At 41.6% G+C, this 25,379-nt stretch overlaps 1 protein-coding gene across 3 annotated transcripts; it reads left to right on the plus strand.

Annotated features, from left to right (window-relative positions):
- Positions 1-12,703: 12,703 nt before the first annotated feature.
- DDX59 (DEAD-box helicase 59) lies at positions 12,704-24,573 on the plus strand. 3 transcript variants are annotated; one of them, XM_060232339.1, is made up of 8 exons: positions 12,704-13,243; positions 16,361-17,190; positions 17,732-17,899; positions 18,082-18,171; positions 21,825-22,076; positions 22,691-22,843; positions 23,644-23,772; positions 24,233-24,573. In XM_060232339.1, exons 2-8 carry the CDS (start codon positions 16,372-16,374, stop codon positions 24,494-24,496), a joined length of 1,875 nt encoding a protein of 624 aa, XP_060088322.1. In that variant the 5' UTR covers positions 12,704-13,243; positions 16,361-16,371; the 3' UTR covers positions 24,497-24,573. The 3 variants fall into 3 exon arrangements, with proteins under 3 accessions (XP_060088322.1, XP_060088325.1, XP_060088323.1); XM_060232342.1 differs by having other exon boundaries at positions 12,819-13,432; XM_060232340.1 differs by having other exon boundaries at positions 13,147-13,368.
- Positions 24,574-25,379: the final 806 nt, after the last annotated feature.

The following is a 25,379-nucleotide window of genomic DNA, read 5'->3' on the forward strand; positions in this document are numbered from 1 at the left end:
TGCAGCTAGGTTCCACCACTGCAGCAGGTGCTGCTCCCCAGTTCCCAGGTCCAACACAATGCCAGGCTCCCAGGCTCCACCACAGCTGCCATGGCCAGGTTCCACCACAGCCACCGAGCTGGCTGCGACTCCTGAACTGGAGAGGGGCCCACAGACACCAGTGGGCCCCTCTCCAGCTTTCAATAGCAGGTACATTGTCTGTGCAAGCACAGAAAATGCTCTATTTGACTTGGGGGGGGGGGATTTAAACCCTCAATGTGTTTTTTTTTAATATTTCAGATTTTTCTGCAAACCTACAGGGTCTCCCAAGTTTGCAGAAAAAGCTGTTTAGTGTCAGTGTGGCCCCAGTCCATGGATTTAGATACCTGCAAATGGGGACAAGACTTTGCTATTAGACATATAGATGATTAACAGTGCAGTCCTAAGCAGACATATGCAAGTCCACTGACATCAGTGGAATTAAGACTGTTTAGGATTGCAGTTAGAGAATCCAGTCTATCTTCCTTTATATTCCTGTTTCCCCAGTCAAATCATGAAGAATGCAGTGGCATGTTATGCTCTGAAGATTTGCCAGCCCTCCTGCCTCTTATTTGCCATTACGACAAGAAAATTATCTTTAGTCATCCATATAAAGTGGTGAATAATGTAAAATCCCTTATTTCGTGCTGCCACGCTAATAAATCATCACCGTGCCTTTTAAAGCCAGTTTCTAGCTAATGGTGCTGAGATGTGCTAGACCATGAACTTTTAAAATTGAACATCTTTCCTGATTAATTTAAATGGTTACATCAAGCAGACACGGGGTTGACCAACTACAGGGCATGTTAAAAACTTACAGGGGTTCCTGACATAATAGTAAGAAGGTACTCTCTCTGATCTCTTGCATTGTTTTTCTACAGCTGATACTTTGTGGTATCACAAAGGCCACTGTTTTTGTCCTTGTGGGGTATTCTTGCCTTGCTCAATTAAGACAATAAACATCCTAGAGGTGTACTTGGGAGTATGAAACAGTTGGAGGAAAAAATTAGTCTCATTGAGTTCAATAGGGTTCGCTTTGAAAAGATTTACCGTACTTTTGAGTATGATCAACTCGGTGCTTGCATGGAGAACTACCTTTACCTTTTATTATCAGAATGCACATAATTTACTATAGCCCCCCACTGCAGCCCAGATTCCAAATAGACATTTTAAATTAATTTAAATCAAGTTAGAACCAAAAGATCTTAATAATAATAATAATAATAATAATAAATTTTATTTGTACCCCGCCCTCCCCTGCCGAAGCAGGCTCACCTGCTGTCCACCATCCTGTCTACACTCACTGACTAAATCTCAGCAAACCGAGTTTTTATGAGAAAATCATTACAGTGACTTCCTCTGAAAAGGAAGGTCTTGAATGCATGTCAGTTTCATTTATGCCCCCAAGTCAGTTTATCAGCTGTTTGAGTGGGAATTTAAATGCCATATTAGCCTGAGGCTTTTCAAGGCAGTAGGCTTCTGTATATATCTGGTGAGGAAATGTTTTCAAAATATATACTACACATTTCCAAGGTAATATTTTGCAATAAAGTTTTTCCCATTGGTGTCCATATTTATGCAGGAGAAACCTTCATAGACACAGCTATTAAAGGCACATAAACCCTGCCAAAATAGGTGGGGGATGAAAAGACATGCCTTTTGGGAGTATACGTGAAATAAAACTAAGGCTGTGGTCCTTATACATGTATTAGTAAGCCCCACAGAATGAAATGGGACTTCTGAGAAAATGCACAGAGGATGAAGTTGCACAGCTGCAATCTTGTGTGTGTATTCTTGCCCCCCAGTGACAGACTTTTTACAAACTTAGAAGTAGATAGATTTCAGCATGCATAACGACTCTGCAAAATTTCAACCAAATCCACAGCTATGATACAATCCTAGTGTGCCATGTTTTGTGGATTTGGCATGGGATGAATTATCACAGCATGCACTGCAAATACTGTCATTGTTCTGTTGAATCCACATGGCTGAAGAACCATATTGTCAAGTCCTTTCAACTCATTTGCAGCTGTATTGCAGGGACATACAGCCCCTATTTATACTATGTAATAAAAATGGTTTGTGTGATTTAAACATGTTTTTAAGGGGCTTTATTTGCAATATACTACAATTTTAAAAACAATTTACACCATGTAGAAACATTAAAAAAATGAAATTAATATGAGCTGTTGAATTATTGCTGTAAAGCCATTTATGCCTGAGTTATTGATGATTTAGTGAACAAAGGTTGCCAGCCATTTTTATTCATCATGGCCCACCACTCCACAGCATGTGTGTTGTGTGGTTCTGGCAACATGTGAATTTTCACTCATGGGACAAAGACAAGGTCTTTGTTCCAAGCTTTATTGCAGCATAAAAAGATACACCTCCCCTCATTATGGCTAGTATACACTGATTAAAAATATCCCTTAACCATGGCAATGGGTTGGTTTGTGCACAAGTATGTAATTTATGCTGTTTTTGACTTCACCCTAAAGTGCATTTAGCTATTCCCATACTTGCCTTAACCTGCTTTTCTATTATCAGCTCTTTCTGACTTCAAGAGCCCTCCCGTTTGTTCAGAATACTGAAATGCCCATACTTGCTGAGATGTGTTAATAGAAAGCTAAGATACTGTTAGGAGACTGATTTATCTCTACTTCTTAACAGCTGGATGCTGAACAGATAACACAATTTGGACAATGCCCAGAGGATGTTAATATGTCCAGAGTTTAAATGGAGTTTCAGTAAGGAGTGGACCAAATGTGATGTGACAAAGGAGATATTTGGAGTATTTTATTTTAAAAAAATGTAATTCAGTGTTGAGGGGTGGGTGGGAGTAGAATGTCTCTGAATTTGTTTGGAGCAGTAGCCTGGTGGAGAAGTGATTAGTTCTCTCCAAACATGCTTTCTCACTTGCAGGATAAAAGACTGATCTCTCTCTCTCTCTCTCTCTCTATATATATATATATATTTCACTTTTGAGAGATAAATTCAGCTAAGGGAGGTTTTTTTTTAAAAAAATAACTGGCTCATGGAGAAAGAGTGACACACCCATCTACAATGCTGTGATTAAAGCTGGAGCCTTTCGTGGATGCATTAAGATGTCGCATTTAAGAAAACTCACAGATTGGGGGTCCACAGTAGATCTTCTTTGGCCCTTGGGTGCCCCACTTCTGGGATGTGCCTTCTGATATTGCATTGTATGTTGTATTTTTATAATGCAACTGCTTTAGTATATGGAAGAGCTGGTGACCTTATATAATATAGAATTCTTGAGCAAACATTTTGTGGATATTAAGCTGTTTATCCCCATATCTGGGGTGGATCCAAAGTTCTCAGCTGGGTTAGAGGAAGGTGCTTGAAGCTGCGACGGAACTGCTGGGAAGGTGAGTGTTAATTTTGCTTTTCCAAAACTTCTGGGGAGCATTACTTAGGGTTGCTGTGTGAGAGAACTATGCAAGAACTGTGTGGAGCCTTCCGGAGGGGTGTTTCTAATTGTTTCTGTGTATCTTTTGTACGGTTGTTGCTGAGAGAGGAGAGCCTGTTTGCCTGGGGGTGGTTGATGGCCTTGCCCTCTGAGAGCCAGTTTGGTGTAGTGGTTAAGTGTGCAGACTCTTGTCTGGAAAAACCCGGTTTGATTCCCCACTCCTCCACTTGCAGCTGCTGGAATGGCCTTGGGTCAGCCATAGCTCTCGTAGAGGTTGTCCTTGAAAGGGCAGCTGCTGTGCGAGCTCGCTCAGCCCCACCCCCCTCACAGGATGTCTTTTGTGGGGGAAGAAGATAAAAGGAGATTGTAAGCCGCTCTGAGACTCTGATTCAGAGAGAAGGGCGGAGTATAAATCTGCAGTCTTCTTCTTCTACTGTTGCTCTGGCTGTTGAATCAGAGGTAGGGGCTTGAGCTTTTAAATTGCAAGGCTCCTCCTCACCAGAGGCGTAAGTTGAAGTGCGAGAGCTAAAGGGCTCTTGTCCTGGGGGTTCTGTAGGAGGCTGAGTAGATCCTCATAAGTAGTCCCAAGAGGCAGTTTGGCAGTGAAATTTACAGGGAAGTCAAAATAAAGAGAACTAATTTTGAAATGGATTGCAGCAGCATGGCTGGTGAGGGAGATGCGGAAGTGATGTATAAAGTCTATGGGATGTTTGTGCCCTACCTGAGGGTAGCAGCAATTACACTTGCAGCAAGTGTTAAGTTGGTAGCCCTGCTGGAGGATGGTGCGGAATTGTTTTCTGTTGCCCCAGAAGGTAGGACCAGAACCAATGGGTTGAAATTAAATCAGAAGAGTATCTGGCTCAACATCAGGAAGAACTTCCTGACAGAGCAGTTCCTCAGTGGAACAGGCTTCCTCGGGAGGTGATGGGCTCTCCTTCCTTGGAGGTTTTTAAACAGAGGCTAAAGGCCATCTGACAGCAATGCTGATCCTGTGAATTTAGGAGGTATTTGTGAATTTCCTGCATTATGCAGGGAGTTGGAGTAGATGACCATTGGGGTCCTTTCCAACTCTATGATACTGTATTTGCACATCCCTCCAATATCCCAACAATTGCTCCTGTGGGTGGGGAGGGTACACTCAAATACAAAGTGTACCGTAGGACTACTGGCTGTAGATTAAACAGAAAATCCACAGAATTTGCTGGTGGGGGAAGGACTTGAATAAGTGCATGTGCCTTCAGCAGTTGGGCCCAAACTATATTTTAATGTTTTTAAAGTGATGGGTCCAAGTTCCATAGATCCAGGTTATGTTCCCTGAAGCCCTACAGTAACTGAGGGGCAGGTAGGAAGGAGAGCCCAAATGGGCTTGGAACATCTGTGTCAAGGGACAAAGGTCTCCTGCTCCTTCCCAAATGACTTTCCCACATGGAAACAGTGCTGAGGGTGGTGGTGGGGAATTCCCAGTTTTTCTGTTCCATGTGGAGTATCCTGTGCACATGAAACAGCAATAATGGGGAAATAACCCCTCCAGTGCTGTTTCCATATGGGAAAATGATGGCGGGGGGGGGGGGCAGGAATCCTTTTCATGGCAGAAGTATTCTGCTCTCCTTTTTCTGTTTTTTGGACACCATTCCCTGCAGCTGCTGTGGGGCTGAAGAGAACCCAACTCCAATCTTTACAATTACACTAACATGTGGTTTGGTCCTTAGAGTAAAATCCTGTTAAAAAAACATCATTTGTATGTTTCAGTTCATGGGCTTCATCCCATAACAGTAAGAAAACATGGCATGTTTCAGACTATATTAATCTCTAAAGGGCACTGTTAATTCAAAATAAGTAAACAAGTCTCAAATACAGAGATGGCCTAGTGGCTTTTTTTTTTGCCATCAAGTCACATGTCTTCAAGGCAAGAGATGGTCAAGGTGGATTGCCATAACCTGCCTCTGTGTAGTGGGCTGGGTACTCCTTGGTGGCCTCCCATCCAAATACTGACCAGGGCTGTGTAAGCCGAAATGCCCTCAAAACCGAGGTTGGGGAATTGACAGGTGGGCACTTGACTTTAAAAAGGATCAGAGTCTATGTATACAGGCTCCTATGTCCAGAAACTATTGCTCAAATATGCCAGGGACACTAATTAAGTAAAAGCAATTTGAATTTATTCTAGAAAATATAGATCTCACACACAAGATAAAATACTCATAAAATCATACATACAGTCCTAAGAAAATTAGATAGAGACATAGAGAAACACATGGGTAAACAAACCGGGTGATAATTACTGATCGTAGTCTTCAGGGAAGGCTCCAATGGCGACAAGCGAGGATGAGGGAGAGGGGACCCGAAACTAGGCCTTAGAATCAGGGATGGATCTAAACAGCGGAATTGGGATACTGCTAGAAGCACACCTGTGGATAGCTAGGCCACAGGTTATAAGGACTACCTTGAGCCCTCAGGAGATGGGAGGTACGAGGGAGGAGGAAAGTGGTCAGCTGGTGCATGACCTCAGAAAAAGGGGAGGCTCTGCGGTGACCATAAGGGCTGGACTTGTGCGGTAGCCAATGGCTGGTTTGGAGGGGACACCTAATTGGCTGCCTGCTCCTGGCCAATGAGGTCTTGGCACTAGTTACCTGATTGGACCTCCAGGTAACAATGGGCCAAGGTGGGATGCTCCAGGGTAGCTGTCAAGGGAAAGAAAGGGTGAAACTACTGGGGTGGAGGTACATGGAAGTGGTTGAACTTAGATGCAATGGTGACAACAGATGGCCAAATTGCTGCCTAAGGTGACACCCAGTCTACACAAAGACACTTGGCTCAGGGTGGGGATGGTCTCTCTCCTCAATCTTCCATTGGCACCAGTCTTTGTCTAGAGTTCCGTTGGACAAAGACTGTGGCGGTTGGACAGTTGTACACACCCGGGATAAGCCTGATTGCCATATGTAAAGGTGACATCTGGTGAGTACGTGAGCCGTTCGCTTCGCTGGAATGGAGTCTGGTATGGTAGGAAGATAGCTGCGTGTGGTGTTAGCCTCCCACGGTGGATTCCATGGTCAGTGCTGAAAACTGCTCGCCTGGATAGTTCCTGGCAGTGCAACTTCTCCCGCTCCACAGCCAAGATGAACGTCACACGGAGCGATGGGAAACCATCTGTTCTCATGGTTAGCACTCTTTCACCGGTTTCGAGTGCTATAGTAGCGTTATGGCTGCTAGTACTGTACAAGTCCCTTCCATGCCTGGTTAGGCAAACCCACCCTCTCTGGCCAGATGTGTGTGAGTTGCTTCTCCAGGCGCTCTGGCAACCAGGCTGGTGACTACGATGTTCTGTAAGGGGGGTTTTCCTCACAGCTGACCCTGCTTAGGAGATCTGATGACACCAGGCTAGGCTTAGGAACTCAGAATGCAGTGCTACACCCATCAGACCAAATTGAATATATAAATTTCATTAAGTAAGATGAGAGCACACAGCGTGCTCGTAAAAGCATGCATGAGGGTAACTGTCTTGTATTGCCAAAGCATTTTTGAACAATTATCTTCAAAATATTGGGCAAAGTTCAAACAGTCTATTTGCAACCGTGCACTTCCACACCAACATGAATAAATTTTTCTTCGTTTCACATATCCAGCCTCCAAATTATCAACATCTCTTGAATCTCAAAACCCTGTTCATGTTGAGATAAAAATGTAGCATGTGCCAGCTCGACAGGTATTTGGCAAGTTACATTTAGCTGTAGGTTAAATTCCATGGAGAATGGCATTTGGGTGAGAAAACAGAACTGTACCAACAAAACAAGACCTGTTGGAGGGTGTAAAATTTGAGTCATAAAATCTGAATACACTACTGTTCCTTGGTTAACTTATGTTGTTTTATGACTGATTCCTTATGCAGGTTACATTGTGCTCTATCCATAAAGCTGTAAGCAGTTTACACAGTTATTTACATTAAAAACATCAGATCTAGATTATTATTTTTTTTTCTGGAGAGAGTGTTCATCCTGTGACTGTAGATGATTAGTTCTAGAACTCTGAATAGTGAGAAGTATTGCAGGATGATGAGTAGCAAAAGGATCAGATCCTCTGTGATTGCTCTTTTGGCTAGACGAATGCAATCAAGGGTGTAATGACACAGAATGAGATCCACCCAGCAAAGGCTAAGAAGTGACCTCAAACCAACAGATACAGATAAAATAAAATCTCAAAGCATTATGAAAAGATATAAATCAGTGGCAGCAGTTTGAAAATATGCCAGATGCAATTTACCATATACCAAACACCAACAGACAGCTTAGGTTGCAATCCTAAAAACACTTTCCTGGGAGGAAACTTAATTGAATAAAATAGAACTAATTAGTAGACCTGCTTAGGATTGTTGCCTTAGTTTTACTAGTTGTTCATTCTCAAGTTCAGAACATTGTTTATTTCCCCCCTTGTATTGAATGTATTTATTTATTTACTTAATTTATACCCTGTCTTTCTTCTTAGTAGGGTCCCAAAGTGGCTTGCATTGTTCTTCTTTCCTTGGTTTTACCTTCACAACAGTCCTGTGAGGCAGGCTAAAAGAGGAGACTGAATTGATACCCAGTCTTCAGAGTCTCAGAGCAGCTTACTATCTCCTTCCCTTCCCCTCTCTACAACAGACACCTTGTGAGGCAGGGGGGCTGAGAGAGCTCTGAGAGAACTGCTCTTGAGCAAACAGCTCTGCGAGAACTGTGACTGACCCAAGGTCACTCCAACAAGAGCATGTGGATGGGTAGGGAATCAGACCTGGTTCTCCCAGATTAGAGTTCATGCTCTTAACCACTACTGGTCCAAGCTCACCCAGCAAACTTACATGACAGAGTGAGGAATTGAACCTGGGTCTCCCAGATCCCAACCTGACATGCTAACCTAACATTGGCTGTAACGAGGATCCCTATGGGACCTGAAGGACAGAAGACTTTTGATGGTGATTTTTTTTGCAATTATTATTAAGTGTTCTATGAAGCTTAGAAGAGCACAAGGACCTGCAAGCAGATAGCACAACAGGCCATTAAAAGGCTTCAGTGTACATGTCTCTCCCATATCCACATTCAGACCTTCTCTACATGTTGCTTGTACTTGTGGCAAGAAGGCAAAGGGGCATTGTGTAAATTCTGTGAGAAACACTGTACCTTCTGCTAGGGGACAGAAACCCTCAGAGAGCATCTGCTTCACATGAGTACTTCCTCATAGTGGCTCTTCAACATCGCACTAGCGTGGTCCAGCTCACAGTTTGGAGTCAATGCTGCAGCATTCCTGGCATGGAACTATAGAGGGAAAGTACATTTATTGGATTTCTTCCTCTCACTCTGCTCCAGGCACAGCAACCGTTCTAGGGTGCTTGGGGGGGGGGGGGGGGAAATAATGTAGATTAGTTAATTAATTACTTCAACAAATTGTCTATATCATAATACAGCTAAAAAGCTTTGGTTCACAGTATAAGAAATTTTATCAATCAAAATCAAAATAAAATTGTAATAAAATCACCATAAAATCTGAAACAGCAGCAGCAAAAAAAACAAAATAAAACAAACAAAAGGAAAATCCTGTTTCTGCCCTTCAAAAAGAGGTAATGCCCCTTAGAGCCGAAAGGTAGGAGGTGGGTGAGCAGAGAAGCAGTTGGGTACATTAACAGTTGAGATATGGAACAGTAAAGTGTATAGGAAGTGCAGTAGCACCTTTAATGAACTTAATGCGGCAAGTACATATTTCCTAGGCAACAACCAGCCTACTTTACTAGAAGCATGAACTGGGTAGGGTCATGCCCTCATTTATACAGCCTGCTTTCTGTAGGTGTAAGAATGAGGCAACCTACACAGATCTTTCCAGTAGACAGAATTCTGTGTGGTTGAAATGCTTGTATATCATGGTATCAAGTCCAGACTAAAGTCAGACAGATGGTTCTCCCATTACGATGTTCAGTGCTTCTAAATAACAAGGCGAAAAGGAGAACCGGTGTGCAGCCTCATTCTGGGGATGGAAAGCTGGCATCCCAGTTAAAAAGTAGATAACTATAAGCAAAATATACATTCTGGATAGTCTAGAGCTTGAGGTTTACAATAGCCTTGTCTTTGGACTGGATTGCTTGGGGTTTCCTAGATTATAGATACCATTTCCACATATGTCCCCCTAAAAATGTAGTGGCATAGGAGATAGTGGAAAAATCCAGAATGTTATCAAATATGTAATTGGGCAGCAGCATGTCCTCCCTCTGCCAAAAGGAGAAGCAAATACAAAATCAAATGAAGATCTTCTGGTGTAGGAAATATGATTAATTTTTTTATTGCTTTCAGTCACTTTGCAAATTCATTCTGTGAAGAAAAGGAGGGCTAAAAACTGACCAGTCTTATTGCAGGTGGTGGTGAGAGTGAGCCACAGAGATACGTCCTCCTGTGGACATCGTCCGGAGCAGGGATCCCCAGCCTTGTTGAGCTGGTGGGCGCTTGTGGAATTTTGAGAAAGGATAGTGGAGGCCATCACAAAATGGCAGCTGTGGAGGGAGAGGGCATTCACATAACATGAGGAGGTTCCACAAAAAGTCAAGAGGTTCCTGGCCAAGCATCCTTCTATGAGGGAGACAGCTCGTTCCAAGTGGGAACTCCCAGCTGGTTCCAAGTGGGAGCCTCCTGGACTCATCTGAAGTACCTCCTGCTTTGTGATAGAAAGCCTAATTTGTTTAGAATATTTATTAGCCATTTTATCATCAAAAAGACACAAAACAGTTTATAACAATAAAAATGCAATGCAATAAATATATAAATGAACAGAAACAGCAAGTATGTTGGGCTGGTTCTGAGCCCAGAATTCTAGTGGGCCAGCTTGTCCAAAGCCTCAGGGAAGAAGCCTCAGGCTGATGGCCCTTTGATTAGCACCTTTCTACCCATGTACACTTATTATACTTATAGACAGGAAATGGGACAAACAAGCAAAAGCACATTAGATGCTGCAACTGGCAGTATTATCCCTCTTTCCCACATGAGTATTTTGCCCTGGCCTCAATGCTGTTAGGAAGAAGTTTTCCCCCTTTGCTTCTCCACAGCCTTGTGTTGGATTTGGTGCTCCTAGGATTTTCCATCTTTTCTCCCATCTTTCCCACACCTGCTTTTCTGCAAAGATTTGGAAAATATCACAGCTAAGCCTGGATGGTGGCCAAATGGACAGGGAAGTTTGGATTTCCTGTCTCACCCACACAACATCCATTTTCCCTGCCCCCACCGCTGCAACAACCATGTACTCTCCCTGCCACCAAAGATATTTTTTTTGTTTTAATCAGCAATTGAATATCAATATATTGTTATAATATGTCAATCTGTGCATCAGATCTCTTAACTCCCAGCTTTCATTTTTGTAAAAAAGTCTCTGTCCCCTTTCATTGCAGAGAGATGTCTTTCGCTGTATACCTCTAGAGAAAAAAAAAATGAAAGCTGGGAATTCAGAGAACCTGATATGCAGACTATTATATATTAATATTCAATTGCCATTTAAAACAACAAAGAAGCCCTGGTGCTGTGGGATAGTGGTGTCTATTGCTGGGTGACTGGGGCAGAGAATATAACCTGCCTGGTGGGAGCCCTGTTGCCACCACACTGTACAAGCAGCAGCAGCAACAGATAAAGCTGTCTCTGTGTGGAATGTCCTTTTTATTGTTATGTCTACAATACCAGAAATATCCCATGTCCTTGGTTAGGAAATGACCAATGAGTATAAAAAGCCTAGCCGGCCCAGAACTGAACAGAGACCATCCTAGGGAAATAAGAACATCCCTTCTGTTTCTCTCTTTATCAAAGGGATTCAGCTTTAGAGTGTTGTTATGTACTGGACTTCATGTTTGGCAGCCGCAGGAATGCTAAGGACTCTGGGATACATGATGAGTTTGGACTTGAAAAGGAAGCCAATGAGCAGTTCTGGCACGAAGCTTGACTGCCGTAATTTGGTATGGGGATCTTGGGAGGGTGGGGGTGGTTCTTGTACATATATATACTGTAAGTGGGGTTGCAGCCCTGCCATGTTGTCTTAGTACGTAGTAATCAATAAAGTATGATTCCTGTTTCACTCTGATGAATCGAACTCCATATGTAAGTAACAAGTGCTTTAATGGAATATCAGGTTCCAAATTGCAGGTGGTAGAATTCTCCAAAGATGAAGCAAGAGTTGTTGGAAGAATCTGGGAACCCATGCAAGAGCTCAGAGCAAGCATGACTACAGGCTCCTTTTCATTGCAGAGTTTTAAAATAACCATACACTGGAAAGAATACAGCTGGTGAATTTTCGCCTGTCACTTTTCAAAGGCATAGTATACATAATTTATAGCAGGGGTGCCCAAACTTGCTTAATATAAGAGCCACATATAAATATGTCATATGTTTTGAGAACTGCAAGACATGAACATTAGATGTTTGAAGGAGGGTGGGAAGGAAGGAAATAGATGGGAGGAGGCAGGTGGGAGAGAGAGGTGGAAAGAAAGCAACTTTAACTTTAAAAGCCTTCTCCAAGCTGCTGGCTGGCTTGACCAGCGAGAAGGCATTTGTCTCTTGATTTAAAAAGACAAATGCCTTCTCTAAACTGGCCAGGGGCTCTGAGAGACATACAATATATGTGAAAGAGCCACAGTTTGAGTTTGGCCACCCCTATAGTCTTTTTATTGTGCTTTGAATGCATTATTTTCTACACCAATTTAGAAAAAAAGCTACAAAGCATCATGGGGAGGGGTCTCATTTTCAAGGCTATATGCAATCCAACAAGTTTAGCGGGCCTCCCCCATCACGGAGATTACAGTGGTGCTGAGTTTTGTCCTGTTAAATAGTGTTCCCGCCCCTTTCAAGATCACAAACTCAGGGCTTTTTTTGAGCAGGAATGTACAGGAATGCAGTTCCGGCTGGCTTGGTGTCAGGGGTGTGTGTCCTAATATGCAAATGAGTTCCTGCTGGCCCTTTTCTACAAAAAAGCCCTATGAGAGACAATGGAGATGTCAGGGGGTGTGGCCTAACATGCAAATGTGTTCTTGCTGGGCTTTTTCTACAAAGCCCTGCACAAACTTTATCTGGGTAGTCTTTGCTTCAGTCCTGATAAAGGCACCATAAATATATATTTAAACAGTCTTCTTTTCCATCTTACTGCGAAGTAAACATTTGCTTTTCCTTCGTTCGGCTTCAGTTCTCCTTGACCAGCTGCACAGCTGCACGACGTTCCACTAGCATTCCTTGGACTATAAAGATCAGGGGCAGACCGGGACGACGCAGCGCAGGAATACTATTTTGCGACTAATCAAATGTAGTCTCTTTAAAGATACCTTCTATATTCTTTTCCCTAACCGGAAGCGCCCGTTTGCTTTTTAAACAAACTTCTCAGTTTTACCCTAACGGACAATAAGAAACGAGATCTATGAGAAGAAGTTGGTTTTCTGGGAACAGAACTGCATAGAAAGGAGCCTCTGTCTAACTTTTCTGAAGAAGTGAGGAGTGACTCACGAAAGCTCATATACTCTCCCACAACTTCTGTTGATCTTTAAGGCGCTACTACTAGATTCTTTTCTACTGCCACACAGAGAGAGTAACAAGACTTGACCTAACTCTTCTATCTACTTAAGAGTGTAATTCCCGCAACTCTTGCCCCGCATATGGCGAAGTCTAGCAGGAACCGGCAGTATGGGCTATGTGGACATTGTCACTTTTTCCCGAGCTCTACGAGAATGGAAGAGTCATCAGACATGCGCGGAAGGTTTGATGCGGGCGCCATAGTTAGCCGAAGTGTATAAGGCTGAATAAGGAACCGATCAAGATCTTGGTAGGGTAGAGATGTGGAAATGGCTTTCCTGGGTTTGCTTTGGTTTATGACTCCACTGCAGCTTTAGAGTAGCAGCAGAGGCAACGTCGTGGTTTTTATACGTTTTATCATTCTGGGCCCAGAAGGTATTCTAACTCCTCCTGTCTCTATTCTTCGTGAAAACTTACTTATCTAATGATTATAAGTGAAGTAAGTAAGAACGTAACTGCAAGATAAAGCTGTACATAGTTAAATAAAACAGATATCTGTTCTGGATTCTAACCGTGACTTCCTCTGTTCTCCCTCGCGAAAACAGCCGGGCAAATAAGTACAATGCGTAGTTCCTTTATTTTACCTACGTTGAGTAGCTCTATAGAGAAGGCAGAGAGAGGAGATTTTGAGTGCCCGCTTTTGTGAGTCAGAGGGCACTCTGTCTCATACCACATCTTTGACTCACCAAGGATCATATCCTGGAAAATGTTGTTGGTCATTGAGGTGTTACTAGGTTGTAATTTTGTTGTGCTACTACAAGCAGGATTACACCCCTGAAGCTAAGCTTATATAGTTAAGATTTCTTGGTAGCGTGTGTGTATAGGTAGGTTTTGCACAAAACAGGAACACAGTCATTTGTAAGTAAGTACTCTTGCATGTGTAGATGTGTCTACGCATAGTCTCATTTCTTGGTACAGAAGGAATACACATGGCTGTGTTGCTTTTTTTAAAAAGTGGTGGGGCAAAGCAGCAGCCTTGTCAAAGCAAGGTAATTCACAAGAGAGGGCAATTTTTCCCCACTTCCTGCTTTGTGGTGATTGCAGATCATGACTAGAACCATATTTTAAGTGGGTTTGTTCTTTCTGAAGCAGAAGTGTGTGCATTGCCTGTGTGGTTTCTACTGAGTCAGATCATCTTGTGAAGAAAGGCTTGTACAAAGTTGTTTGTTCTGTTAAAGCATCAAGAAAGGCCTCTACTCCAGTGAAGTTTGTTTAGTCAGTGAGTTTTGTTGAGCCTGTTCGGAAGTTCAAGTTAGATAATACTGAATCTGTTGAACACATAATAAAATACGTCAAGAAACCCATATCCAATATGCATGCTTGCTGATGTGATCTTGCTAAGAGGTTCCTGAAATTAAATTATATTATTAAGTAAATTATATTATTAAGTAAATTATATTATTAAGTAAACTTATATTATTAAGTAAAGTATATTATTAAGTAAATTATATTATTAAGTAAAGGATGCTCAGGAGTTGTTGTGCAATGTTGCCACAATGAAGGTGTTTTTAGCAAATTGCTCTGTCTTGATGTGATATGGTGGGGGAATTGTGGAGTTAGGGTCAGTTGTTTGGCCCAGTAGATTTTTTCTTGGTCCATACCAGTACCATAAATAATGCATGGAAGTAAACTGGGAACAATGGAAGTTACTGGAACATTGTTGTTCTCTAAGGAGTCCAGCTCTGTCACGATAAGGGATAATGCAGCTGGAGCTTTTAACTAGCAGTATCACAGGGAATCCCATATATGTGGCATTAACTGAGCCTACTGATTTTCACCATCCAGAGTGCAGCCCTTGGGGTGTTTTCAAAGTAGAAGCAGAGATACATAATATGTTACGTGTATGTGTTTGTTTTTTTATTGCTTTAGGTTTAATATTGCTATAAGTCCATCTAGTGTGTTGTCTATGGATGTGATTTGTGCATTTGCTTTAAGTTTTACCTAAATAATGGGTTCACTAACAATGCAGTCCTAAACAGCTTTGCACCCTTCTATTGATTTCTGTGGTCTCAGAAGGGTATAACTCTGTTTAGGATTACAGTGTAAGTGGCCTTAGGTAAGCCACAGTCTCCTAGCTGAAACCCCTCCTCATCTGCAATATAAATTACTAACACTGACCTACCTTATATTATCAAAGATTTCAGGTTTTCACGGCTGGTAACATCATTAGGGTTTGTAGAATCTTTCGGGATCAAGTGCCGTGTTCTACTGGAGAAAGTTTTCCTTCCAGACGTTTCGTTCTCAGCTGCGGAGAACATCCTCAGTGGCGTTGCAGCCGGAGCAGGCGCTAAGACCTTCTTGGCTGCTGTGCATTGATATTACTTCAGTAACTTGATAATTTAAATTGTGTATTTGGCTTCAGCTGCTCAGTAGATTGCTTATATTCAGGGAAAATGTTCTTAATGGGGCGTGATGTATACAGCTTTAGTTTCACTTGTCCCAGCATGTAAATATGTTGAGAACAAAAGATCTAATCTAAAGATTCCTAGGGTTTAAATTCTTTTGGTCTGGGATTTTAATCTGCCCAAAATAAGATTAGTGGAAAAGTCAAAAGCTCCTTGAGCACTACTTTGGTTTGCTATTCTAAGAATAGTACTGATCTAGCAGTATCCTATGCTGTTGGATACTGAATCGGTTCACTGATGGGAGCTGATCACTGGACTGAAAAATATAATTGTGCCCACCTTATTGGTTTAATTAATTTCCCAGATCTTGCTTTCACCATGGCCAGGCTAAAAACAAAATAATCTAAAGACAATGCTTAACTGTAAAGTTTATTGCCTGCTACAAAGCGGCTTAAAATGTATAAAGAATAGGTGTGTTGATGCCCAGGACCCCTTGATAAGATAACCAGAAATGCAATTTCCCTTTTTTAGAGGCCATGTGCTTCTGGCTATCAGATCCAGGAATTACTAAAGTGTAGGGATGGTCACTGTGCTCTGCTTGTAAAATGTCTTGGGGCATTGGAGTAACTGTTGTCAGAAACAGAGTGCTTTGGCCCAGTATGATCAGCAGAGCTTGTATTGACAGCCCTTTGAACTGCAGTAGTAATCAGACAGAAAGCCCCTGAAGGTAAAACTGCTTGAATGAGCTGGTTTTGTATTCAGGAAAGTAGCATTGACAATTTGGGGGGGGGGGGGGAGGTTTAAGTTCCATGGGACTTTGGATTTAAATATCTCTTGTCTGTCACAGTCAGAATTAGATTTGGTCTTGATCAGTAACTACTAAATATTCTATTAGTGTGAGTGGAACTACTTCTGTGTAACAATGGTGTTATATACATTTTCCATGGTTGCCTGAATTTATTTTATGTTATTGATATTATGAGATGTAAACAGTTTTTAATTTTTTAAAATGTTCTTTCCAGGTTATTGAAGAATGTTTGTTCCAAGAGCTCTTAAAGTCAAGAGGGCTGCTACTGATGATGGGAGCTGCATGAGTAAGAAAACCAAGTCTTCTCCCAGTGAATCCTCATTAGAAGAGGCCTCAACGTTTAGAGAGGCTGAATTGGATATAAAAGAAATATCTGCCTCAGGAATTGACTTCCTTCCAGTGGAAGGACATACAGAACCACAGACTTCTCTAGATTCATCTGTGGCAATTATTGAAGGAACTTTGGGAGATGGAAAAAATGGGAACTGTTCTCTTGAAGAGGAGCCTATAAAATCGTTCAGTAGAACTCAACGGTGGCCTGAACCTGGTGAGCCTGTCTGTGTGGTGTGTGGTCGTTATGGGGAGTACATCTGTGACCAGACTGATGAAGATGTCTGTAGCTTGGAGTGTAAAGCCAAACACCTTTTACATGTTCAAGAAGAGAAGAAAGACTCCAAGCCTCCTGATAGTGACCAAGCAGAATCTCAGACCAGGTCTGCCTATCTTAACCATACTTACATCTATCAAGAAGATGATTTTGTATTAAGTCTACAAGACAGGCAGATTGACAGTTTAAGGCTGCAACTGGGCATCACTGTCGAAGGTCAAGGAGTTGCAAGACCTATCATAGAATTTGAGCACTGTGGCTTCCCTGACATTTTAAACTGCAATTTAAAAAAGTCTGGGTACGAAGTCCCAACCCCTGTCCAGATGCAAATGATTCCAGTTGGATTACATGGCAGGGATATTGTGGCCACTGCTGATACGGGCTCAGGCAAAACTGCAGCTTTCCTGCTTCCAGTTATAATTAAAGCTTTGACTGAGGTAAACTTTGTACCTATGCATTCAGAAATACTGGGGAAAATGTACCGTTGGATCCTGAGCATATTTACTTATGAGGTCCATTGTAATCAAAGGGTTTTGTACTGGTAAGTGTACATAGGATTTGCTGGGTTTCTCAATACAATTATTATTTAATTGTCTTGATTAACTGAAATGTATCAGTTGTATCTTACAAACTGTGAGCCATAGGGATGCAGATTTCTCTTGTATTCCACTTCTGCCAATACCCTCTTTGGCCCTCCTTCAGCAGCTGATGCTGGGGGTGGAGGAAACTTATGGAGAAAATGGCATGGGAGGTTACAATGGGGAGAGGAGGGTGGCCAGAATCACCATGACCTTCTTCCAACAGAGCTTCGAAGATCTTGGAAGTTCTCTGTGATAGTCACCCAGTCACTTTTATTTCTATATCCAATGGGACTGTAATAAACTAAACCTGAACCTATCCAACGGTGTATTATGTGGGATCTGGTGTCTTTGGTATCCAGTGGTACTCTGGATGATTCATAATTATTTATATTTGTAGACAGAAGCCCCATCTGCTCTTATTTTGACACCAACAAGAGAGCTGGCGATACAGATTGAGAAGCAAGCTAAGGAGCTTATGATTGGTCTACCAAATATGAGAACGGTCCTTCTTGTTGGAGGATTGCCATTACCACCTCAGCTCCATCGCCTAAAGCAAAATGTTAAGGTAAGTCATGGTGTGATGAAATTTTTTTGAAGATCTTTGTTTTGCATGTGATGTAAAGAAGATAAATTTGTGTGCAGTGGCATCTAAAACCAATTTTCTTTTGAGTTGTTAGCGATTCCAACTGTTTTTGCACTGTTAATAATTTTTAAAACTTAATTTGTTTTGATTTTGTTTCCATTTAGGTTATAATAGCAACGCCTGGAAGGCTCCTAGAAATTCTAAAGCAAAGCTTTGTACAACTCCATCGTATTAAAATCGTTGTAGTGGATGAAGTAAGTATAAATTGCAATTTGAAAGAGTTTGTGTATACTTTTTATTTATAGCCTTTCTTTCTTGTTGAGACTCAAGATATGCATGTAAGAATATGCAGTCAAATAGTGTGAGACGTCCAATAAACAGTGCAATAGGGGTACGCTTGCAAAAATTAGAAGCAGTGCAGAAAAAAATTCACACAAGATGTGTCATAAACAATGAAAAAATAGAACAATAGAAAACAATCCAGTAAGAACAAGACTGACGGATTTTAAAGTTTTTAATCTCCCCGCTTATAGATCTCACTCTAAAGGTCGCAGTAAAGCAGGCATGGCTGCTTTGGTGAAATCCAGCTTACCATTTAAGGTGATCCTCTTGGATCCTTGCCCGCCAATTGCCCAGGCTTTATTGCTGTCCTCCCCAGCACTGACCCTAATCATGATTAATGTTTATTTAGCCCCTTCTAATGGTGAGCTGGAGTTTGATGCTGTCTGGGAGAAATTTTCTGACTATGTGACGTCTTTGTCTAGGAAATTCCATACTGCTCAGCTCATGATTTTTGGTGATTTTAATGCTCGGATAGGCAGTAACAATCAGAAATGGATCTCTCATTTTGGCTTTGAAGCGGTTGAATCCCCTCCACTACAACTATGTTTACCCCGTTGTTCTAAAGATACTTTAACCAATAAGGCGGGTCTTAGATTAATTGAATTCTGCATAGCGCACAATGTTATAATATTTAATGGTCTCTCCAAATTTCCAGCTGCAAATGACTTTACTTTTTTTTCCACAAGGGGTTGCAGTGTGATAGATTTTTGTGTGGGCTCATCCAACCTTCTGTCATCTATCGATAACTTTTACATCGATCCGCGCACAGAAAGTGACCACCTGCCCCTAACTCTATCCCTACGATTGGATCTGGAGGTTAATATGGTATCACCTTCCCAATCCATGAAGGCCCCTGAGAATGTTCTAAAAAAAATCAAGTGGTCCCCGGCCCTAGAAAGGGAGTTTTCTTCCCTCTTTGGCTCTGAAGCGCTATGCAGATTAAGGGATTCAATCATTAATTCCAATTCAGATGATTCAATCCTTTCAGGATTTTCATTATTAATTGATTATTGTAGTGCCAAAGCTAAACCGGTGATCTTGTCTAGGTCTAGTTTCTCCAGCTGGTTCGATACAGATTGTTTAGCTTGGAAACAAGAACTGAGAGCTCATTTTAAAGAGGCTTGTCACTCCAAAGACCAATCAAAAATTAAGGCCTACATTGCTTACAAGACAGCCTACCTGGAGCTTACTACATCCAAAAAGAAAGCTTTCTTTCAGAATAAATGGGACCAACTTTACCACTCGATAAAATCTAACGATAATAAGGCCTTCTGGAGAATCATTTCAGGTAATCTAAAAAACAATTCTGTTACTGACCCAAATATCTCTGAGCAAACATGGGTTGATTACTTCTCTAACATTTTTGCTGCCCCATGTGTATCCCCTCCCATCTTAGCAAACCCCTCAGTTACTGATATGCCGGTCTGGCCTCCAGTAACTCTAGAGGAAATCAGTGAGTTATTGAAGGATTTAAAAGCGGGTAAAGCACCTGGCCCTGATGGCCTTCCCGCTGAGGTATTCACAAAGTTTGCCGATTGGTGGCTCTTGCCCCTTGCAAAATTGTTCTCTTTTATCGATCTGCATGGCTCCATCCCTGACTCTTGGCTTGACTCTATAATTATCCCAATATACAAAAAGGGGGGGTTGGAGTTACCAGAAAACTTCCGCCCCATTAGTTTATTATCTATAGTGGGCAAATTGTATGCAAAACATTTAGAACTCCGATTAACTGACTGGATGCGCCTAGGCAACATCATAGGTCCTGAACAGATTGGCTTCTCCAAAGGCAAATCTGCTATGGATCACTGCTGCACTCTGGCCTTCCTTGCTGAAAAATATATGCATACCGGGTCAAAAAATTTATATGCTGCCTTCATCGATTTGAAGGGTGCTTTTGATTCAATAGATAGAGCCCAACTATGGATCAAGCTAGGTTACCTGGGAATGGACCCTCGTTTGCTGTTTCTCTTGAGGAAACTTCATTCTAATACCTTTTGCCAAGTGAAATTTTCTTCTAGCGGTGACTTGACTAGTAAAATCCCAGTGTTAAAGGGGGTAAAACAAGGTTGTGTGCTGGCCCCACATCTTTTTAATTTATTTTTAACTGACCTGGCACAATTTTTGACCCCTATCAATGGTCATCCGCCTAAACTTGCAGGCCGAGCGGTCCCCTTATTACTTTATGCCGATGACACTACCATCCTCTCTTGTACAAGAGTGGGCCTGCAAAGGTATTTGAACGCCTTTTATGACTACTGTAATTGTAATTCACTCTCTATCAATTATGCCAAATCTAAAGTAGTTGTCTTTTCAAATTGCTGGGGCCCACAGAGATGGTTTATTGGCAATTCAACAATCGAGCAAACAAAAAATTTTAAATACTTGGGGATCACTTTTAACCACAAGTTAAGCTGGGTTTCACATCGTAACAACACCATCAACTTGGCTAAGTGTTCAGCTGCTCAAATTAAACAGTTTTTCTTTGCAAGGGGCAACCAATTAGTTCCAGCAGCTATTAAAGTATTCAAAGCCAAAACGCTTGCCCAAATCCTCTATGGTATCCCTATATGGATCTCAGCTTTTACCAGGAAAGTGGAGGGCATTCAAGCCTCATTCTTTAGACAAATTCTTGGTTTGCCAAAATGTGTGTCCTACTTTGCTCTCTGCTCTGAAGTGGGTCAGTCTTTGGTGGAGACAAAAGCCTGGATTGCAGTGTTTAAATTCTGGCTCAAAATTCATTTTAGAACAGATCCCAACAGCCTTCTTGATTGTATGAAAAGAGACCCATATATTTCGTCCTGGACAGCAGTGCTTCTGTCTAAACTCAATCAATTGGGGTTAGAGGTAGATGATTTTTCTACCTCTGAAGAGTCATATATCTTCAGATGTATTAAACTGAGACTGTGGGAATTGGAGGAAACGAAATTACGGCCAACTCTCCCTTATACTTGCTCTCCAGCTTCCTTAGGTCTTTATGCTTTTTGTGGCAAAATGCCCAATTATCTATCAGACCTAACCACTCCAAGTCATCGCAGGGCATTTATGTTGGCCAGACTAAACGCGTTTCCCTCCAAAGTTTTACAAGGGAGATATCAGCGAGTCCCTTTAGCCGACAGACTTTGCTCCTGTGGAGCGAATACCCCTGACTCAATCCAGCATATATTGCTTGATTGTTCTTTTTTGTCTTAGCTTTGGGAAAATGGCCCCACAGCAAACTAATTTATGCAGTAGCTCCTAATATTAGTAGCTCACAAAGTAGAATTTTTGCTCACAAGACTCCACAGCTTAGAGGTATATTGCTTGCAGGTATAAGAGGCAGCAGCAGAAATGCTGGAAGCATCAGTGCAGGAAGCTGCTCCCTGTTGGCAGTGACCCAGTGTCTAGCTTTTTGGACCTCTTACAGGCCTCTTAATACTGACCTGGTTCTTCAAAGAGGGAGATCATTCTCTATATGTCTTTGTTTATTATCACCTAAGGAATACAACAACATTATGTATTTTCTGAAGTCAAAAGTCTGCTTTGTAAAAAAATCTAGTACCAGTTTGCTTTTCTCCCCTCATTACAGGCTGATACGATGTTAAAAATGGGTTTCCAGCAGCAGATTTTAGATATTTTGGAAAATATCCCTAGAGATCGTCAGACTCTCCTAGCATCAGCCACAATGCCTTTTGGGACTGAGCAACTAGCAAGTCGGCTTCTGCAAAATCCTGTAAAAATCACCATTGGAGAAAAGAATCTGCCATGCTCCAATGTTCGCCAGATTATCTTGTGGGTAGAAGAACCCTCCAAAAAGAAAAAACTTTTTGAAATATTAAATGTTAGTATCAGTGAAAAAGGAACCTTTCTGGTTCAATGAGTTTTGGCTATCTGGGGAGGAAAGGAAATGAGACATGGTTATTGATCAGTTTTTAAATTTAGAATAATGTAATGGTGCCCCTTTAAATATCTCCAGAATTGCTAAGTCCCCATTAAAGAATCCTAAATGGATCACATTGAAACTTCACTTACAGAAGAGATAGAAGAGTTTCACTTCCTTCCCCCTCTGTGTAGCTCCTGACTCACTTGGCTGTTAGTCCACATAGGTCCAGGAACCCTGGAGAAACGGGCAACCATTAACACTTTCTGCTGATGAGTCTCTGAAATCCTACTCAGTGTTTAAATATTTATGTACCCTTTTGATGGTTGTGTTGGCTAAGCAGACATTAAGTACATAATTTGTATTTGCCATGGAAGTTGTCTGAGTTAGGTCAGGTTTGATTTAAATTTGCAATTATGAGACCTCTTCGTTATAATTTTTTTTAAAAGATCTGACTTTCAGGAGAATGTAGAAGAAGAATTTAAGAGAAAATTAGTAGCTATAATTATTTACTAGCAGTCAGCAAACTGTTGCTGACACAAAAACTTCTAACAAACTTGTCTTTGGGTCCTTAGGATAAGAAGCTCTTCAGGCCTCCAGTGCTGGTGTTTGTAGAATGCAAACTAGGCACAGATCTTCTGAGTGAGGCTGTTCATAAAATCACAGGCTTACAAACAGTATCGATGCACGCTGATAAATTGCAGACAGAAAGAACTGCCATATTACAGGTATGTAGATATTTGTGATGCCCTGACCTGGATAATCCAGGATAGCTTGATTTATCAGATCTTGGAAACAAAGCAGGTTGGCTCTGGCTGGTATTTGGATGGGAGACCTCCAAGGAATGCCAGTATTGTGACATGGAGGTAGGCAATGGCAAACCACCCCTGAACATCTCTTGCCTTGAAAACCCTACAGGATTGCCATAATTCAGCTGTGACTTGATGGTGATGGGTGTGGGGAGATGTCTGTGATGCACTCAAAAAAAATTTCTTGTGCTAATAACTGCAGAGTTGCAATCGTGTTCTGTGACTGAGGTGTACCACTATATATTTTTAGCTGAAGGTTTTCGAAACAGTAGTCAGCCAGGGAAGAGAGTTCCTGGAGTTCTGGGGCAATATTGTTGGTTGACAATTGAGTAAGGTTGATTTGGGTTAGAGGGATACAGTTTTCTTGTCATATTTGAGCTGATGGCTAGAGAAGGAAAAGTTTGGGAGTTCAAGTTCAAAGTGTACTCCTAAGGAAAAAAAGCTTTGCCTTTTTCTTTTTTCATACTGATCTAGCTTGTTTTATTTTTGTTGAAATGTGTGTAAAATTGCTGTGAACTCCTCTGTGACCACTTTCGTTTTCTTTTCTGGAAATCCTACTGTATAAATTTAGGCAACAATCCTCAGGTTACATTTTGTACCTCAAAGGCCCTTCCCCCTCCCTTTTAGAAGCAGAATAACTATATGAAAATATTTAGTAATGAACTGAACACTTTCCCCCTTGCCATTACTTGAATTGAATGCTTATTTATTTTAATTAGGGATTGTTGCAAGATAAATATGAAGTGGTTGTAAGCACTGGAATCCTTGGACGAGGACTTGATCTAGTCAATGTTAAGCTGGTTGTTAACTTTGACATGCCGTCTAGTATGGATGAATACGTACATCAGGTAAGTTTGCTTGTTTACGTTAGATGTTATGCAAGTGAGATCATACTGTTGGATGAAAACTGGGTTTGGTTCCCCACTCTTCTACTTGCAGCTGATGGAATGGCCTTTGGTCAGCAGTAGCTCTCATAGGTGTTGTCCTTGAAAGGGCAGCTGCTGTAAGAAGTCTCTCAGCTCCACCTACCTCACAGGGTGTCTGGTGTTTTGTGAAGGTAAAGGAGATTGTGCCCACTCTGAGGCTTTGAGATTCAGAGTATAGGGTGGGATATAAATCCAGTATTGTCATCTCCTCCTCCTCCTCCAGGGTAAAGCCAGTGCATTCATTGACCAAACTTGCATTAGAGGGTTTTGACTGTATCTTTATAACCCGGGCTGGTGAAATAAAACATACTGTGAGACTCTTTTTTTTGCTTCACAGGACACATGTTTTGGACAAGCTTTAAATAGTATCTTTTGTTTTCAGGTTGGAAGAGCTGGACGATTGGGTCAACGTGGAACTGCAATTACTTTTATTAATAACAACAGTAAGAAACTTTTCTGGGATGTTGTAAAGCGAGTTAAACCAACAGGCACTATTCTCCCTCCCCAGTTATTAAATTCCCCATATCTTCATGACCAGAAGAGAAAGGAACAACAGAGAAGCAAGCAGTCGCAGAATGGGCTTGTAACAGCTGATAACCTTGTGGACATTATTAGAAAACACGACAGACATGTTTCACAGAAGTAACAAATGCATTTGTACATCATGTTAATGAGTGCTGAATTCTAATTTAAATTAAAATCCCTGGATGCATTTCCACTGAAGTTTTTACTGTTCTTTTCAGTGAGTTTCTTTTGGTGGTCATTGTGATTACTTCAGAATGACTATAAAGTCTGGGTAGTTAATGTGTTTCCTTGTCTATTTTTGCCTCTGGGAATCTGATTTGAACCTGTTGGTATGTCCAGTTAGTTTTGTTCTTATTCCAAATCCTGATTTTTTGTTTAACCTTTCCTCTTTTTCTTGTATTTAAATTAACTTCTTACTTTTGGCATGAAACAAGTGTTCCTGTTGAGTTCTGTGTATGCCCAGATAATAATCAGATACCAAAGGAGGCTGCTGTCGTCTTGGAGGAGGCTGCAAGACGCCTGGCTGAATCAAAAGAAAGTGCCCCCCTAGCTTGTGGTGGCTTAAGACTTACTTATCTCTATGGAGGAGGAAATCCTGGTTCCTTTGCTTCTTATGTGAGGACAAAGCACTTCTTAGCTCACCACAGAGAGATGTGATCTAACTGAATAGGTAGGGGACATCATCTTCAAGTGTTGTGCCAACAAAAAATCCTGGTGTTTCAAAAGAGATGTGCCCTGCCCTGGGGAAGCCTGCATGTGTATTCTCTACTCCCCAGCCCCTTGTTGATCCATTTTCGATCTTCTAGTATGAAAGGGGAAAGAAAAACATTGGTTAATCTCTGTGGTCTAATCTCAAGGCCCATACGGATATAGCCTGATGTGAGGTGGCAGTTTATTCGACTCTGAAGAATTATAAGAGAAATGCTGACCTGGGCATGGTAGTCTCATCACTGGACTTGCATACCAGCCTTGAAATGTGCTGTAATCTGTGAAAAAGTATTATG

This window comes from Heteronotia binoei, chromosome 2 (genome assembly GCF_032191835.1).
Source record: "Heteronotia binoei isolate CCM8104 ecotype False Entrance Well chromosome 2, APGP_CSIRO_Hbin_v1, whole genome shotgun sequence".
In the NCBI taxonomy this organism is placed as follows: domain Eukaryota; kingdom Metazoa; phylum Chordata; class Lepidosauria; order Squamata; family Gekkonidae; genus Heteronotia; species Heteronotia binoei.

Excerpts from the sequence above, each read along its gene's own strand:
- DDX59 (XM_060232339.1), top strand. The coding sequence starts at position 16,372 with ATGTTTGTTCCAAGAGCTCTTAAAGTCAAGAGGGCTGCTACTGATGAT. Across the intron at positions 22,844-23,643 it reads AAAGAACTGCCATATTACAG|GGATTGTTGCAAGATAAATA; the intron begins GTATGTAGATAT and ends TATTTTAATTAG. Across the intron at positions 23,773-24,232 it reads TGGATGAATACGTACATCAG|GTTGGAAGAGCTGGACGATT; the intron begins GTAAGTTTGCTT and ends TTTTGTTTTCAG.